The sequence below is a fragment of the Akanthomyces muscarius genome, chromosome 2, assembly GCF_028009165.1.
Source record: "Akanthomyces muscarius strain Ve6 chromosome 2, whole genome shotgun sequence".
In the NCBI taxonomy this organism is placed as follows: Eukaryota; Fungi; Ascomycota; class Sordariomycetes; order Hypocreales; family Cordycipitaceae; genus Akanthomyces; species Akanthomyces muscarius.
In genome coordinates, this window is record NC_079242.1 from 3,314,638 (window position 1) to 3,330,264 (window position 15,627).

At 53.4% G+C, this 15,627-nt stretch overlaps 8 protein-coding genes across 8 annotated transcripts; 3 read left to right on the forward strand and 5 right to left on the reverse strand.

The window, feature by feature from the left end:
- Nucleotides 1–459: 459 nt before the first annotated feature.
- Nucleotides 460–2,338, reverse strand: LMH87_004236 (uncharacterized protein; the record flags this gene model as incomplete). The annotated part of the gene is made up of 2 exons (XM_056195423.1): nt 460–1,978; nt 2,043–2,338. 2 exons carry the CDS (start codon nt 2,336–2,338, stop codon nt 460–462), a joined length of 1,815 nt encoding a protein of 604 aa, XP_056049054.1.
- Nucleotides 2,339–3,504: 1,166 nt separating this feature from the next.
- Nucleotides 3,505–4,074, reverse strand: LMH87_004237 (uncharacterized protein; the record flags this gene model as incomplete). Its single annotated transcript, XM_056195427.1, has 1 exon — nt 3,505–4,074. One exon carries the CDS (start codon nt 4,072–4,074, stop codon nt 3,505–3,507), a length of 570 nt encoding a protein of 189 aa, XP_056049055.1.
- Nucleotides 4,075–4,271: 197 nt separating this feature from the next.
- On the reverse strand, nt 4,272–5,463 carry LMH87_004238 (uncharacterized protein; the record flags this gene model as incomplete). The annotated part of the gene is made up of 3 exons (XM_056195424.1): nt 4,272–4,317; nt 4,622–4,639; nt 4,688–5,463. 3 exons carry the CDS (start codon nt 5,461–5,463, stop codon nt 4,272–4,274), a joined length of 840 nt encoding a protein of 279 aa, XP_056049056.1.
- Nucleotides 5,464–5,998: 535 nt separating this feature from the next.
- On the forward strand, nt 5,999–7,186 carry LMH87_004239 (uncharacterized protein; the record flags this gene model as incomplete). Its single annotated transcript, XM_056195428.1, has 5 exons — nt 5,999–6,128; nt 6,184–6,196; nt 6,253–6,282; nt 6,337–6,398; nt 6,456–7,186. The coding sequence occupies 5 exons, from the start codon at nt 5,999–6,001 to the stop codon at nt 7,184–7,186; spliced, it is 966 nt and encodes a 321-aa protein (XP_056049057.1).
- Nucleotides 7,187–8,944: 1,758 nt separating this feature from the next.
- On the forward strand, nt 8,945–11,776 carry LMH87_004240 (uncharacterized protein; the record flags this gene model as incomplete). Its single annotated transcript, XM_056195429.1, has 2 exons — nt 8,945–10,148; nt 10,209–11,776. 2 exons carry the CDS (start codon nt 8,945–8,947, stop codon nt 11,774–11,776), a joined length of 2,772 nt encoding a protein of 923 aa, XP_056049058.1.
- A 188-nt stretch (nt 11,777–11,964) lies between these two features.
- LMH87_004241 (uncharacterized protein) lies at nt 11,965–12,645 on the reverse strand (the record flags this gene model as incomplete). The annotated part of the gene is made up of 1 exon (XM_056195430.1): nt 11,965–12,645. The coding sequence occupies one exon, from the start codon at nt 12,643–12,645 to the stop codon at nt 11,965–11,967; it is 681 nt and encodes a 226-aa protein (XP_056049059.1).
- A 440-nt stretch (nt 12,646–13,085) lies between these two features.
- On the reverse strand, nt 13,086–14,337 carry LMH87_004242 (uncharacterized protein; the record flags this gene model as incomplete). Its single annotated transcript, XM_056195431.1, has 2 exons — nt 13,086–14,199; nt 14,255–14,337. 2 exons carry the CDS (start codon nt 14,335–14,337, stop codon nt 13,086–13,088), a joined length of 1,197 nt encoding a protein of 398 aa, XP_056049060.1.
- Nucleotides 14,338–14,796: 459 nt separating this feature from the next.
- LMH87_004243 (uncharacterized protein) lies at nt 14,797–15,525 on the forward strand (the record flags this gene model as incomplete). The annotated part of the gene is made up of 2 exons (XM_056195432.1): nt 14,797–14,925; nt 14,986–15,525. The coding sequence occupies 2 exons, from the start codon at nt 14,797–14,799 to the stop codon at nt 15,523–15,525; spliced, it is 669 nt and encodes a 222-aa protein (XP_056049061.1).
- Between the last annotated feature and the right edge of the window lie 102 nt (nt 15,526–15,627).

Sequence of the window (15,627 nt, forward strand, 5' to 3'; positions counted from 1 at the left end):
ATTTGAGTGAAGGAGATGACGAGAGGAGGATTGGACAATCTCTTTTTATCCTCTAGCAGCAGCAGCGTCTTGTTAGAAAATATGATTATTTTTTTCTGCAGCGACATGTGTGTATCCAGCGAGGATCAGAAGGGTTGGCCTTGAACATGAATAAATGTTATTGGCGTTGTGGTATGTCCATGTATATAGATACGAGTGTGCAAGTGAAACTCAATGGTTGAGGCCATGACAACACGAATGGGCTCATAAAACTACGTGCTATTTAAATGGGAACGTTTTTCCTTGACCTGCTTTTCATCGTGTACAAGTGCGCCCGTAAGTCGGAACTCATAACCTTTTTGACAGAATCATTTCCAATCTAGTGAAGCAAAATACAACCGGTCAATTTGTCCACCATACGCCGAACCAAATATACAGAAACCAAGCCGACCTTAAAGAAAGGACAACACCAAAAATGTGCTAGACGTTGGGCATGGTCAGAAACTGCGGCGTATTGACAGCCACCTTGCTCTGCGCCGCCGTCTCCCCCGCCACCTTGCACAGGCGCCCGTCCCTGCGCACCTCCCACTGCTCGCTGCCGACGCCCGAGATGGCGTAGAGCAGGCCGTCGGGGTCCCACGCGCTCTTGACGCCGCTCAGGCGGCCGTAGTTGCTGCCAAAGAAGACGTCCTGGAAGCCGGGCTGCTGGAAGTCGGCCTCGTTCATGTACGCGCCGCCGCCCGGGGTCGCCGCCTCGACGAGCGGCTGCACCTCGTTGGTGATGCGGTCCTGGGCGGCCACCATGTCGGCAAAGGGCGCCGCGAAGCTCCACGGCAGCGTGAGCGAGGCGGAGACGATGGAGCGGCGCCACTGGGGCAGCACGGCGTTGCTGTTGCTGTTGGCGGCGGCGCCACCGCTGGGCTTGGACACGTCGAGGCCGACGCCGATAAAGGTGACGTTGGCGCGCGCGAGGCCGCGGGCCGTGGCGGAGAAGCCGGCGAGGGCCGGGCGGTCGATGAGGCGCCCGCCAAAGAGCGTCGTGCCGACCTGGATGTTGCCGGCGGGCAGCGGGCCCCAGTAGTGGTCGTAGTGGTCGTAGTAGCTGGCGTGCTGGGTGATGTTGGGCGTGACGGTGACGTTGAGCCGCGCGGCCGCGTCGACAAAGGGCTGGAGAATGGCCGCGGCCTGCTCCCCGGTCTTGTTGAAAAAGGTCGTGGCGGGGCTCTGGAGGAAGCCGCCGCCGAAGAAGTAGATGGACATGGCGCCGGCGTCGACAATGGCGGGGAGGGCGGCGTGGTAGGCGTCAATCACGTCAAAGATCCTGTCCGGGTCGTCCTCGGACGCCTGCACGGCAAACTTGGCGCCGCTGACCATGGCGTCGGGATGCGCCCTGACGACCATGGAGACGACGATGCCGTAGTTGCCGCCGCCGCCGCCGCTGAGCGCCCAGTAGAGGTCCTGGTGTCGGTCGCGGGTGGCGGTGACGTATCTGCCCGTGGCGGTCACGACGTCGTAGGAGAGCGCATTGTCCGCTGCGAGACCGTGGATGGTGCTGAGGGCCGAATGCCCGCCGCCCTGCGCGTAGCCGCCTGCGATGCCGACGCTGGGGCACTCGCCGGTGAGGACGACCAGGCCGGCCTTGTGGGCGGCAGCGAGGGCCTCGTACCCGGCAACGCCGGCGCCGACCTTGAGCGCCTTTCCATCGTAGACGTCGTCTTTCCAGTCAACGACCTGGGTGTCTTTCAAGCTGTGCGTCCAGACGGCCAGGGCGCCGGCGCCGGTGGAGCGGCCGTTGTAGTCGTGGCCCGTGTTGCGAATGACGAGACGGATGTTGTGCTGCGCCGCAAATCGCACGGTGGCGACGACGTCTGCTGAGTTGCGCACCTCCACGGCGTATTTGACGTAGTTGCCAAGAGTGCAGGAACCGTTTCTCGGCTGGAATGGATCACAGCTTTGGTTGGCAAAGATGGGAGCCATGATGGAAGACGGCGAGTTCATGCTAGGCACAAGTTAGTGCCGGATGTTCATATAGGTCACAATGGGAATGACCATGATAGACTTACTGAACAGTAGAAAGCAGCCACTCATCTCGAAGTGTTGCGCACTCAGTCTCATTGTATTTGGAGCCATGGCAAGGCGATGCCAGAGGCACTGTTGCAATCAGGTTGCCGTCAACTGTGCTGTTGAGATCGTTCCATTGCTCGATGCTCGGCCAGCAGTCATCGCCAGGAAAGCATTTACACTCGGCGCTTGGGCTTTGAAATTTGTTGAGAGGAAATCTCAGTCGTCTGCCTTCAGCTGCACCAGCTGCCACAGTGAACAATGTGACGGCCACCAGCAGATGTCGCACCGACAGCATCTTATACTAAAGTCAAGGGTGGCGATACTAGGAAATTGCGGCTTTCGTCGCTTGATGTTTTTCCCTTTGATTGTCGCTGTAAAATTGTCTCCTCACCGCGTTATGCAAGATTATGTCACCGTCGCAGAACAAGGCTTTGTTCAGTACAATGGCTGGCTCTGTTTGCAGGCACAAAAGTCTGAGACATGCGACGAAGAACAGTTGGACAATGCCGTTTTATGAGACACAAGTATGCATGGCAGCATAGAAACAAAAATCGGGTCGAACAATAATGAGCTGGCCTGGGACCCGGGACTGGCTTAGCGCAAGGCCATAACTAGTTGATGCGGTTCGCGCATCTCGGCGGCGGTACTGCGGTGGCAATGAGATGAAGTCTATTCCAACATTCCAGAGAGCCTCGATGATTATATTCGCCACGGGTTTCGATCATCGATTTTGGTCGGCTTCAGCGGATGAGTCGCTTCAACGAGCGATGTGATGAATGCACGAGATGATGTTTTTTGTCTCGTGCTGGGCGAGATGCATCTGCGCTCTAGCAGCTCTTTGAAGCGGTGGGCGACAGAGAACAAGAGCATCCATGACAGCTCAGAGGCTCAGGATGCATCGTGGCGGGCGAGCGAGAGTGATGGCGGGTAGAATAATGGTTGGCAGTAGAAGACTGTCCGTTTGCGGAATAACGATGGCAATAATTGAACATGACAGTTGGACCGTGTAGGTGGATATACCCGTAATTCCCGGAGCTAATGAACTAACTTGATGAAGAACAGGATGAGATGACGGCGTTAGTGCAGCCAGTCGCCAATCACCACGGGACATGACACGGTAGGTCTGCCTCTAGCAAACCCATCTGACTCGCCACCGAATTGGCCTGCGATGCATTATCGGAACCTAATACGCTTGGTGGGCATTTCTTGAGATGCCCGGCGGAGTCTGCTGATTTTAAGGTGAGCAGAATAAAAAGACAAAGAAATTGAAGACTACCTGCAGCAAGCGCAGACTAGTTACCTGTCGTCGAGTACTATCTACAACTCTACTGCATCGCAGGAACAAGTTGCACTTAGGGCAAAGGACGAACATTCCGATTAGGGCGTCAACTCTAGAAAGTAAATCCGTGGTAAAAAAAAATGCACAAGTAAAAATGTGTGGATAGGACAACTCGCTGATCTTTATAGATGCGGAAAGACATCTGCCCACTGTGGTGTCTGGTATGCACTCGCGGGGAGTTCCCGGATGCTTAGAAACGCCTCCATCACCACGTACATCCTGGCGAGGACGAAGCTGGAACCACAGAGCACCACCACAGCCGCAAGGGCCATGGTCCCCAGCAACGACTTTTCGCCGTCCATCCACTTTTCCCAGAAGCTGTTGAGCCGCGCCCATCTCGACACCGCAGAGTTCAGGACGACCCAGAATCCGCCGCAGCTGGCAATGTACGCGGCCGATGCTCTCCACAGCCACTTTTCCGTCGAGCTCGGGAAATGCTCGTTCCAGGCCGCGGCGTGAAAGGCGCCGTAAAACAGATTCGCCAGCCAAAGAATGATGCCGACGACCAGGCCGTCGACGTTGCGCAGCAAATCGTTGGATGGCCAGTTGGAGATGTGACGAGCCACGAGCTGCTCTGGCCTCAGGTGGATGCAAGAGATGTACGTCCCAGGAGATGATGTGCTTGGGACTTTGTGCGACAGTAGGACGCGCTCCGACAGAAGACATGGAGCTGATTGCAGAACCTGGCCCATGAGCTGCCATCGCCTGTCGTCGGGGGCATTCTTTAGCTTCGTTGCTGAGTGGTAGATGACACGCGGTCTGCGCTCAAAGAAAGCTGTCCCTTCCTCTTTTTCTTTTAATTCGCGAAGAACTTGTAGACAGGATTGTGGTGCCGGTTGGATCCTGAATGCTGATGATCCTTCGATCTGGGTGGGCTTCGTCGCCAAAGCTATAGTTCCCGCGCCGTGAAGAACATCAGATCTGCTGAAAGCTCCCTGTATCGAAGTCATTAATGGCGAATTCATAGTGGGCACCCCGATTACTGGTGCCGATGCATCACATTCATCGCTGGCAGTATCCATTCGGACACAGAGACTCTCCAGTTCTGGCGTTGTGGAATACTGTAATAGTTTTGCTAGTAGCGTTTTCACTGGTGTCTGAGACTTGATGACCTTTTCGGATATTTGCCCGCTCATTTCACTGCTGGAATACATGAAAGCCACAAGCGGTGCCATTTTTTCGTTGCGTAGGACAAAGGGTTCGGTCGGCAAGAGGGGCTTGTTCCACCAAAATACGTACATTCCGAACGCGCAGAGCCTACTTATAGTTAGAACCCAGAATTTCTTGAGCGTTTGAATCTCTTACACATGAGCGACAGTGTTGATCTCGAGCAGGGTGACGGGCAGTCTTGCAGCAAGGCGGCCAATAACCTGCACAAGCATCCACGTTGCTTGTATGATGACCGTCGCCTTGGCCAGATCATTCGCTTTGCTTTTGTCGTCAATTTCTTCTCGGTACACAGTGGGAAGCCAGCCATTCTCAGCGAGAAACAGCACTCCCCGGGCCGTCAGCGTCAGGCGCGTGGGCTTCGCTTTTTCGTCGACAGTGCCGCCATGGGCGGCGCTCTGCAATGGGGGGATCGCGTCACGCAAGCTGTCCAACTCGACAGAAAATCCTCCTGCGCAGGCAAAGAAGCTGTGCACCATGGTCCACTTTGGCCTATGCGAGCCAGCTTCTGCGCTGCCGCTGTTGGAGTCTGTCTTTGACGATGCGTCGGGCAGCTGATCAATGTGCTTCTGGAGCATGCGCGCCGAGCACCACTGCCGCCAAGCTACAAAGACGACGAGCTCCGGTGCGTATATGCCGGCGAGGACCCATTTTGTGGTGAATAAAATCGTCGCCTTGAGACTGCCCCGGCGCTCTTGTGCAGGCACGTTGGGGTGCACCGCGGACCACACGCACAAGATCAGTGTCAAGAGACACGACAGAACCAGCGACAGAGTTCCACGACCATCCGGGTCTGATACGTACGAAACGTATTGATCCTTGTTTTGGTTCGCTGCGATGTTTGAGGCGTTGCGTCGGGATGTTGTCGCGTTGGTGCACTGCGTAAAGGCAAAGGCGAGCAAAAGCCAAAGCATCGTCGGACGTCACTTTTTCGCCAAATGTGATCTCAATCGGAGTAGAAACCTCTGCGGCACATCGTACAAAGGTCGAACAGTGGGCAGCTGCAGCTTTTGAAGCCTTGCTGAGAGCCCTGTCCTCCGACCCCATTGGGAGCATGGGCGGCTACAGACTCTGTTGTCATGGCCTTCTTGGGCCGTGGTGTTGACAAGTTTAGAAATATCCTGCAGGTGTTTTCACACCCCTCCAGCCCAAACAGCCTGATTTCTCAATTCCGCTTCCAATGAAAATAGCAGCTTGTGATTTGCGCCGCAGGCCACCAACGGGCTGCCTATCAGCTGTGCGCATTTAGCCGCCCAGCCTCTCTCACACAGGCTGGAGTTGTCCCGCAGCTTACTAGCCGCCCGTGGCAGCTGCAAAATCCCTGCAACGCAGCTGGGGCAAGAGTTTCTCCTAATGAATGCAGACTAATGAGGGGTTTGAAACTGCCACCTCATTTTTTACTCCTTGCATATCAAGTGTCCTTTGCCGGCCCCAAGAATTGTTTCATTGATGGACGCCAGCGCCGAATCTGATCGCCTACTCGTCCAGACCGATAGCCAAAACAACGTCGAAGCAACCACCATGACCGCCAAGGCCCTCGGTTCTAGGAAAGCACGTCTTCTGACATGGAAAGAAATAGGTAGGCGCGCATTTACCCGACGCAAAGACTAAATTGCTAATGAAAATTTTGCTAGAGCCGTGGCAAAGGTGCGCACTACACAAGCCCTCGCTGAGGGGTTGCCTCAATGTTAACATGTGAATAGGGACAATGAGTTCATTCTCACTGGGTATCGGTCAGTATGCTAGCTGAATGTCAGCCAAGGCACAAACGGTTAACCCGAGCTTAGCCACGCATCATCTTCATTCAGTCGATCCATTAAAAGTATATTGGCGGTGCACAATGAAACAGGCATGTGTTCCGCGTAGAGGAGTGCCCAAGTATCTTGCCGACTGACCCTCGCTACAGCAAATATTTGGTCACATCTCATCGGCGCTGTGCAATTTCTCGTTGGACTTGTAAACTTCATTCGGTTGCGCTCCTTCGCCGGCGAGGCCGGCTCACGCTCCTCAGACATCGTGGCCGTGAGTGTGTACTATCTTTGCGTTGTTGTTTGCTTCGTGCTGTCCACCATCTTCCACACCTTTGCCGATCACAGCGCCGACATGCATCGTTTTGGAAACGAACTCGATCATTTGGGCATTGTTCTTGTCATGTGGGGTACCGGAGTGTCTGGTGTGCATTTCGCCTTTTACTGCCAGCCGGGCCTTCAAATGCTGTACCACATCGCCCTCACGGCCACGGCAATCGGCTGTGGGGTCTTCACGATGCGCCCCAAGTTCCGACAGCCTACGTACCGCACGATGAGGTTTCTCATGTACTGCTTCCTCGGATCTAGTCTCTTTGCGCCTGTCCTGCACGGCTGGTCAAGATTTGGTCTTGCGGCCCTGGACGACATGATGGGCCTCAAGTCGTTTCTTGGTCTCGCGTTGATTAACTTTTCTGGCGCTGCTTTGTATGCGGCTAGAATTCCAGAGAGATGGTTTCCCGGAACATTCGACTTGCTCGGCCAGAGCCATAACCTGATGCACATTCTCGTCTTCACGGGTGCATTGGTGAGGTTGAACGGGCTACTAGAGGTGATCGGCAGATGGCAGCAAGATACACTGGCAAATGGGCTCTGTAAAAGCATAAATTGAGAAATGGAACTGGAATATGCATCTGGTTAATCAAAGCTCTTGTTATTTAAAACTCATAGGCCTCTTAAAACTCGCGTTTTCGATTTCTTTACTTTGTGTGCATTGCTGGCCCGAATTCCTTCATTGCAGCTCGTCACCAGACAAGGGTTCAACGTTCGATTTCGTTGATGCCCCGTACAGAAGCTCCCACTTTTACATTTTCTCTGACCCGTTCCATTGATGTACGGTTTTGCGTTCGGGAATTGCTTCAAGCGCTCAATCGTTGAGTCTGTCAGACACAGTATAGTCTAAGAAGTAGCAGCATTATCCAGAGGTGTACTCCTCGTTCACTGCAATAGCTTACCTGTCGCTAGTAATCAAAGCAGTGCATGGTGTGACCCTGGTCATGATGTGCAGGTCGGCCAGTGTCCAGGATGATCCCACCATTATGCTTGCGGTTATTTGGGTGAGCCTCGGCATGTCCAGTGCTGCTCGTCTTGGAAGTTTCGATGATATGGTGTAAATGCTATGAAACATGGAAATACCCAGCTTATACGTGTCTTGCGTCTTCTTGTCTGCTGTCAAGTATCCGCCGTCCGGCGTCAATAGACCATCTTACCATAGCCATTCGAACTGGTGATCAAGGCTTGTATAATTGTGGTGTTCCGAGAAGTCGGCAGTCCGTGAGCTCAAGTCGAGATTGCGCAGCGAGACAGTAAATGTTTCCAGAGTAGGCGGGAATTTCCTGAATTGGAATTGACCCAATGAACATGAAGGTGAAGTACCGCATAACCAGAGCAACGGCAACTACGAAGAGTACAGTGCAGGCACTCTGCCGCTAGCTTTTGGACTCGCCTCGCAGGCTCATGGTAGCTCGAAGTAGTATCAAAGTAATGAGCCTTGAGGAGAAATCCGTCGTGGCGAAATCGATCTTTCAGGGACAATTATTCGTAGTGCAGCAGGCTGGTGGGCGTGTCGCAGGTGGTGGAATGTCTGCAACGCAGGCAGAAATCCAACCAGCCTTCGGTCAGCCATTTGTGTGGACGAGCCTCGCGATAACTCCATTGGCATTGTTTCGATATGCTTAGCCTACAATGACGCAAAGGCCTCGGAGAATCAATCTTGAATGCGTCAATTTTACGAGGCCGACAGCATTCATGGAGTGCCTTCGCTTCTGTTGACGCTAGAGCAGAACGAAATAGCAACCGTGCTACCAGTATAAGACAATTAAAAGATCTAGAAGCTAGTTGGGGTCCGCTGTAGATATCACGATGGAGATGTGGCAATGTATGATAATGTCCCTGCTACTAAGTATCTTACATACGTGTGTTTGCTGTAAACTGTTACAGTCTTTATCCATAGTTGCGACGGATTTGTTCTGTCTCCCAAATCTAGCCGCCACTTTCAGCCCGTTCATTGTACATTGGCAGAAGCTTTAACATAGGGCTGCACCACTCCGCTGCGGGCCGGGCCCTCATTAGCTCACTGCCTGTTGATAATTTTAGACGGCTGACAGGTGGCACGCCAGGCTTGTTTTAGGTGGTCGGTTTACCCGCCAAGTCCTAGTAATCAGCAACCTCAAGAGGAGCTTGCAGGGGTAGAGGCTGATCTGGGCTGACTAGCAGCAAGGTCCAGCTCGGTCTAGGCCTTTGAGCGTCGTCGCAATTTCGAATGGGGGTTGCGCTGCTCTTTTCTTAAAATCATCTGCAGCTCAGCTGCGCGAGAGAAGAAAACTGCAGGATGCAATCGGCATCGCCAGCCTGATCTGATACTGGAAGGATGGGTGGCGCGCAAGATACCACAGACGACGGATACGCTCTAGCGTGGCCTCGGTCTATGCGCTGGAACCCAAGCTACAGCGTCCCCAGAAACTCCTTGGAGCGGCCGCTTTCTGCGAGGCTCGCGTCAAGAAACGAAACGAAGCCAGTGCCTTCTGACGCTGCCACTGCTTCCTTAGGCTCCATCAGTCACCAAAATACCCTCGTTCAAGACAATGGCAAAGCAAGCTCCGAGAACGAGAAGAAATCGCCAAAAGCCGAGGACTCTGAGCAACCAGAAGACTTGGGGAATCTGTCGCATTGGTTGGAAACCCTGTCAGAGCTCTACATGAACAATCTGGATAACCGCGCCAGATGGGATCCACGCTGGCTGAACGTCACACATCGCGAGCGCTATGGCGGTTTGTCGTCATCAGCAATCACTGTCATCGACTACATTTCTGGTCAGCCTGATAGCACTGTGACGGCAGCAACGACGAAACAACACATGGCATCACTGCTACAGGATCGACCAAAATCATGCGACCTGCGAGTGGTCCTGATCACCGACCTGAGCCGCTTCACGATGGGTGCAGTTGGACAAATGTACAACATAGATCCCGAGTTTTGGTTTGAGCATCTAGCGAATTCGGGATACGCTGCAAGCGATAGCCAGCTCAAACTCAACAACGCTATCTGGATGAACTGGAGCGAGGAAGAAACGCGCTTTCGACACCGTCCTTTGCCGGGAACTGGCCAACGCACAGAGTGGAATATCCCACGGCGCGTAAAGTCAAGATCCTGGGTACATGTCAAATGGGCGAGACTGGGTCTCATGCATTACTTGGGCAAGAAGGGATTCAACGAGGCAGAAATTGAGGTGAGGCTGAGCGACGGGCGGTGGCTTGTAGAGCGAGACGTTGTCCTGGACAAATGGGGACGGTACATGACGACACAGAAACTGGCCAAAGCCAAGGTCCTCGCCGAGGCGAAACAAAAGAAGAAGCAGAAGGAGCACAAAGGACACTACCCGCCAGTGCCAGGCCCGTCATCGGATGCAAATTTGACGCCATCAAAGGTGAAAGCTAGCAATGTCTATCGTCCATACAGTACTTTTGAGGGCCTTCCCAAGAACCTCAACTCTTGGTACAACAGAGACTTGCGTGTTCTAGCGCCGGAGGGCTTCAGTCATTGGACGGGCTCCGATGAAGCTGGAGAGAGAATCGGTGAGTCTTGTCCCTTCCCCTGCGCAAGCTTGAGAACTAACAAGCCACTCTCCCGTGTAGTCGTTCTTGTCTTTGACCCGACGCGGAAAATGAAGAACCTCCGCACACAGGAACATACCCCATCTTTGACTTTTATGCCCAGGGCCATTGAGATTGAAAGCTACTCGGAAGAGGAACTCTGGCGCAGTGCCGGTCCCGAAGAGACATATCTGGACCCCCCTCCACCACCCATCACAAACAAGCAAATCAAGGCCGAAAAGAAGGAAGCCACCAAGCAGAACCTCAAGAAAAAACGCGACACTCTGAGAAGCCGTTTTCGCAAAACCAAGGGTGGATTGGACCACACTGACCATGAGGAGTCTGCGGGGCAAGACCATAGTGATTCCGAATCCTCATACACAAGCGACGACGACTATGACCAGGAGTACGAAGAGGAGCTGCGGGAGGAATACGCAAACCCAAAGCCGTATTCCCGTGATCGTGCCTTTGCCAGAAAATATAGTCTATCAACGCAGGAGCTGGTTCTGCGCCGCCTGAGCACGCTGTCGCCGGCCGATGTAGCCAAGGATGGCGACGCTTTGATATCCTCTCTGCTCAACAGCATCGTGCTCGACGACTTTTGGCAGCTGCTGGCGGAGATGCGCGCAGAGCTTGACCACCTCGACGGCGACTTTAGCGGTGCTCTTTTCTCGCAGCTAGTAGAGTCGTTTGGCAACTCTGTTCGCCAGAACCTGTCCTGGATGCGATGCAGCCTACAGGAGCTCAACGAATGGGCCATGCACCTGCATCTCTCTATCAAAGCGACACCGATGGACCCGATCATCGCGGAGGAAGTTGAGATGCTCATCAAGGACGTACAAGCGCTGCAGCTTCGCGCAGAGTCGACCCTCACAATGCTAGCATCATCCATGGGCCTCTCGCAGTCGTCCCTTGTCATCGACCAGACCTCGGGCATCAACAAGCTCACCGAGCTAGCCTTCTTCTTCGTCCCACTTTCCTTCATCACCTCTGTATTCTCCATGCAGGTCAAGGAGCTGACCTCGGCGCCACCGCATATATGGACATGGGGCCTCGCTCTCAGCCTCGTGTTTCTGACCACATATTTGATCCGCATCATGCTTCGTTCGCCGTCTGTGCGCATCGGTATCCTACACTGCCGTGCCACCATCATCAACCGCTTCTCGTCGGCCAAGTCGGGCTCCGCCGAGCGACGCCTCAACACGGTCGGCAACCGCGCCGTGGCCAAGTTTATCTTCTTCTTTCTGTGCGTCGTGGTTACGGCCGTGGTCGCCGTCATTGTCGCTTCTCTCTGCTTCCTTCTCGTGTACCTGGGCTTATGGGTCGGTGCGGCAGGAACTGCCCTGTATTTCATCATCACGAGGTGGCCAGACCCGGCTGTGCTGGCGCCCTGCTTCATCGCATTGCCCCTTGCGGTGGCTGGCCAGTGGGTGGCTTGGATGTGGGCCGATGAACTAGCCGATTGGATAACGGACAAAACGGAGAAGATCCTCCTCGCCATATTATCAAAGCTTCCAGAGAAATGGAGGTTGGATAGTGTCGACGATGATGATTTATCGCGGGAGGGCGTCAACACATATACCAGGCAAGGACTGCTATTGGCGACCTAGTCGTTCTGGCTATTGTGGATTCATCAAGAATTGCCTCTTAATTCGCAACTTACCAGATGTAATGTATATGATAGAACAAATTGTTCTCATAATGTATCATCTGTAGTGAGGTAAACGATGTGAGACCCTGCTAGAAAACAAGGAAGAATAGGGCTTTTTTACTTCTGAGCATCAAACTACATCCCGAATCACTCTTTCACTACAACTGACTCCCGGACAAAGAGCCCTTCAGTCGCAAGCTTGACCAGAAATCTTGCCACAGCTGGCAGCGTCACGCTATCACTCATGCGCATGCCCTTCCCGTCGCTGCCCAGTGTTCTCACGTCCCCCTTGCCGATGTCCTCCTTGTCGAAATCCAATCTTACCGGTCTCACCAACGTCCAGTCCATCTTTGTTCTGCGAATCTCCTGGTCGAGAATGTTGTAGTCTTCAAGAGCGTGCTTGACGTTGGTCCACCCCAAAAAGGCCTTACTGAGCAGCGGCAGGTTCGCCCAGGAATCTCCCGCGCCCGCAGTCGACATGACGACGATTCTTGTGACGCCTGCCTGCGCCAGTACCTCACAGGCATTGGCGCACGAGTCCGCCAGGAAGCGAGGAGGCGACACTTGCGCCGCGAACGGGCTATCGGACGTGCGCACCGTGTTCAACGTAAAGATGGCCGCGGATGGAGGCGTGTTTGGCACAGCGGACAAGGCGGCGTGGATGTCAGACCGCGAGAGTGGCGAGCCGGTGATAATTGTGAGACCGGGACGAGCAGCGACGCTCTTGGCAGAGCGGACGAGGGCTACTGCTGTGTGGCCTTCGGAGAGTAGCTCAGACACGACTTTTTGGCCGGTGCGGCCACTGGCGCCAAGTAGTACGAAATGCATGACTTTGTAAGTAAGGATTACTTTTCTGGTTGGTGTATCTGTCTGGTCAAAGATAGTGACTGTAGCTTCTAATCTACAGAAACAACTGTACTTCTTGGTTTCCTTTATACTTCGAGACTCGTAGATCTGATATACTCATTTTAGTAAGTTGCCCAAAGTAGAGTCGAGATTCGCGGTTGCTGATTGGCTGCTTCGGTCCTCATACTGCAATCGGAATTGGTTTGTAATCTAGCAAAGACGTGCCAGCTTCGTTTTTCTTCTAACGTAACTACAAAGCGCCACCGGCCTTCCCCTGGTCGCCGAGCTAGTACTTCAACGCTGGGCAGGACCGTGGCGGGACCGAGAAGATTGCGAGTCTCCCGGCTAAGAGGAGTTTCCACCATTTTTATTATATTCATTAACATACATTAGATGTCTCCGTTGAGTTTCCGTTTCGAGGGTTAGCTCATTCGGTAATCTTTGACTCGCTGGCCCACAACGTTGGCGAGGCTCTGCAGTTTATCGTTCTCGGCCACAAGTTGGAGACGACTCTCTGGTGAAGAGTCCAGTGTGCCTATTAGCACAATTTGCATAATATGGTAGAATAAGCGCTGAAAAGACGCTGAAATGGGCTCAAGATCATGTTCCCCCGTTCCTGGCTGAGCCAGATCGAGATTAATCCGCCAGGATTCTAGCGAATGCAACAGAGCTGATCTTTTGGGCTCTAATTGAAGAGCATTTCCTATTGTCTGCACATGTGAGACCTCGTCGAGGAATTTCAGTACAGATTCAGATATTTTGGTCAGGTCTCTCCGCGTATCTGGGACTATTGTGCGATGGTCGGGGGACTCGGCAGGTGTCGCCGGAGCACCAGCCTTGGGGGCGTCTGCAAAGTTGCAGGGCGCAGCAAATAGTTTGACTATGAAGACATCCAGCATGGGTAATTGATCTCGACATGCCGGGAGCAATTTCCTATTGCCATCCAGGGTCGGTCTCGCCCGGGATTCATGCATGATCATGAGTCCGCGGATTATATGCTGCGCCATGGCGTCGTAATTTCCCAGCAGCTGCTCGATGCTGATGAATATTTGACAGCATAGCAACGCCGACTTCAGCTTATTGGAGTTTTGAAAGGACATCTCGGATACCAATCCGCCTAGGGCCAAATTATACTGCTTCAGGCCGTAGCCGTAGCTGGGTGCCTGCTGCGTAATCGCCGTTTTCCCGTCGCCTGTCGCATCGAGGTCTTCTCGCAGCGCTCTGAGAGACGTTATTGCGTGCTGGATTACCGGGTCAGTCCGGCTGGCTTCTAGCAGCTGCTTGGCTTCTTCGCCACATCCCAACTTGACATCCAGCATGGTCTTGATTGAGAAGCAGCGATTGAGCCGCTCAATATCTTGCGGAGCAATCTCAGGCAGCCCAGCGTGGACCAGAGGCAGGGCAGTCTCTGATTCGGTTTTTGGTAACTGATTGGGAGCGAATCTAAAGATGGATTCGTAACCGTCGCAAGTCCGGCCGGTGCTGACGCATTTCTTACAGTACGGCTTTCCCTCATCACACTTTATCTTTCTAATTCTGTAAATTGATAAGCACAGTCGCACTTCGCGGAGACGGGACGTTGGGGATTCACCTGCACGTTTTGCAGCCTGTCTTCACCTTGGTTTTGCTCTTGAGAATACGCTTATGCTGCGGTGCATCCACATTTCCCGCCATGGTGGGATCACGGCGCGTGAATGACGCTCTTCACGTCGGGTTGGGGTCCGATGGAAAGGAGCCGCAGTAGGTCAAGAGTCCGAGCTGGCGAATCAGGAGTCGAGGTTGCATTGATCAGCAAGGCTGAAAGGAAGTCAGTTCGGCTTTGGTAGATGCCCGCGTCCTCCGACTGCCGCGAGTAAGATTTGGAAAAGCGAGGCGATGCACGCTACAGGGTTGACAGACTGACAGACACGACGCCGGCGCTACCTCGATTAGGAAGCGAGAGCGAACTCGCCAACAGCAGTACACGCTACTGAGCCTTCATGGGTCCTCAAGGTAAATGGCATCGTGCAGACCCCTGCCATCAAAATGATATATAATTCCTTTGCTTTTCGGGACCTCTGGGGAAAGGACTTCATCATGTTCAAGAATACAAGCAGGCTCTTAACGAGAATAAAAATACCTCATCATTCGAAAATGCCAGCATTTACTCTCTACGGCGCTCGTGGTTCCACTAACACGGACCGAGTTCGCTTGACCCTCGCTGAAGGAGGCTTTACGGATTATGAGCTCGTGCTTCTCAATCTGCAAAGAGGAGAGCAAAAGGTACAGTAACAATCAATTTTTTTGGCATGAATACATGGAAATTAACATGACCGCCCCTAGTCCGGAGAGCACATGAAGCGCCATCCATGGGGCAAAATACCTGCAGTGGTCTTCCCGGATGGTTTTACGCTCTACGAGAGCCGCCCCATCTGCAAATATCTCTCCAGGAAATACGCCATTCCACTGCTACCCCCCGCCTCTGACGCCGAAGCCACGGCGCTGTTTGAACAAGCTGAGTGTGTCGAGATGGCCTACTTTGCCGAATCAGCCGGTGTCATCGCCTTTGAAAAGTTTGCCAAAAAGTTCATGGGTCTGCCGGCGGACGATGCTGTCGTCGCAAAGGCCCTCGGCTCAGTCGAGACCTTCTTTGCTGTTGCGGACGGCTTCTTGCAGGAGAGGGACTACATGGCTGGGGATGTCTTTACGGTCGTAGACATATACTACATTCCACTGGTTCAGAGGCTCATGGCCTGCGGATATGGAGACGTCGTTCTCAGCCGCACGGCAGTCAAGACATGGTGGGAGCGCTGCATCAACCGACCTGCCATACAGCAGTTATTGGCCGCCGACAGGAGCGCCGCGCTTGCGGCCATTAAATAAGAGACAGTTGTAAATATCAATTATATGGCCTCGTTTGCGAGCGTGTTTTGAACTTCATGTGGGGTGAGTAACCATGAAGCTTTGGAGGGGTCAAAAGAATTG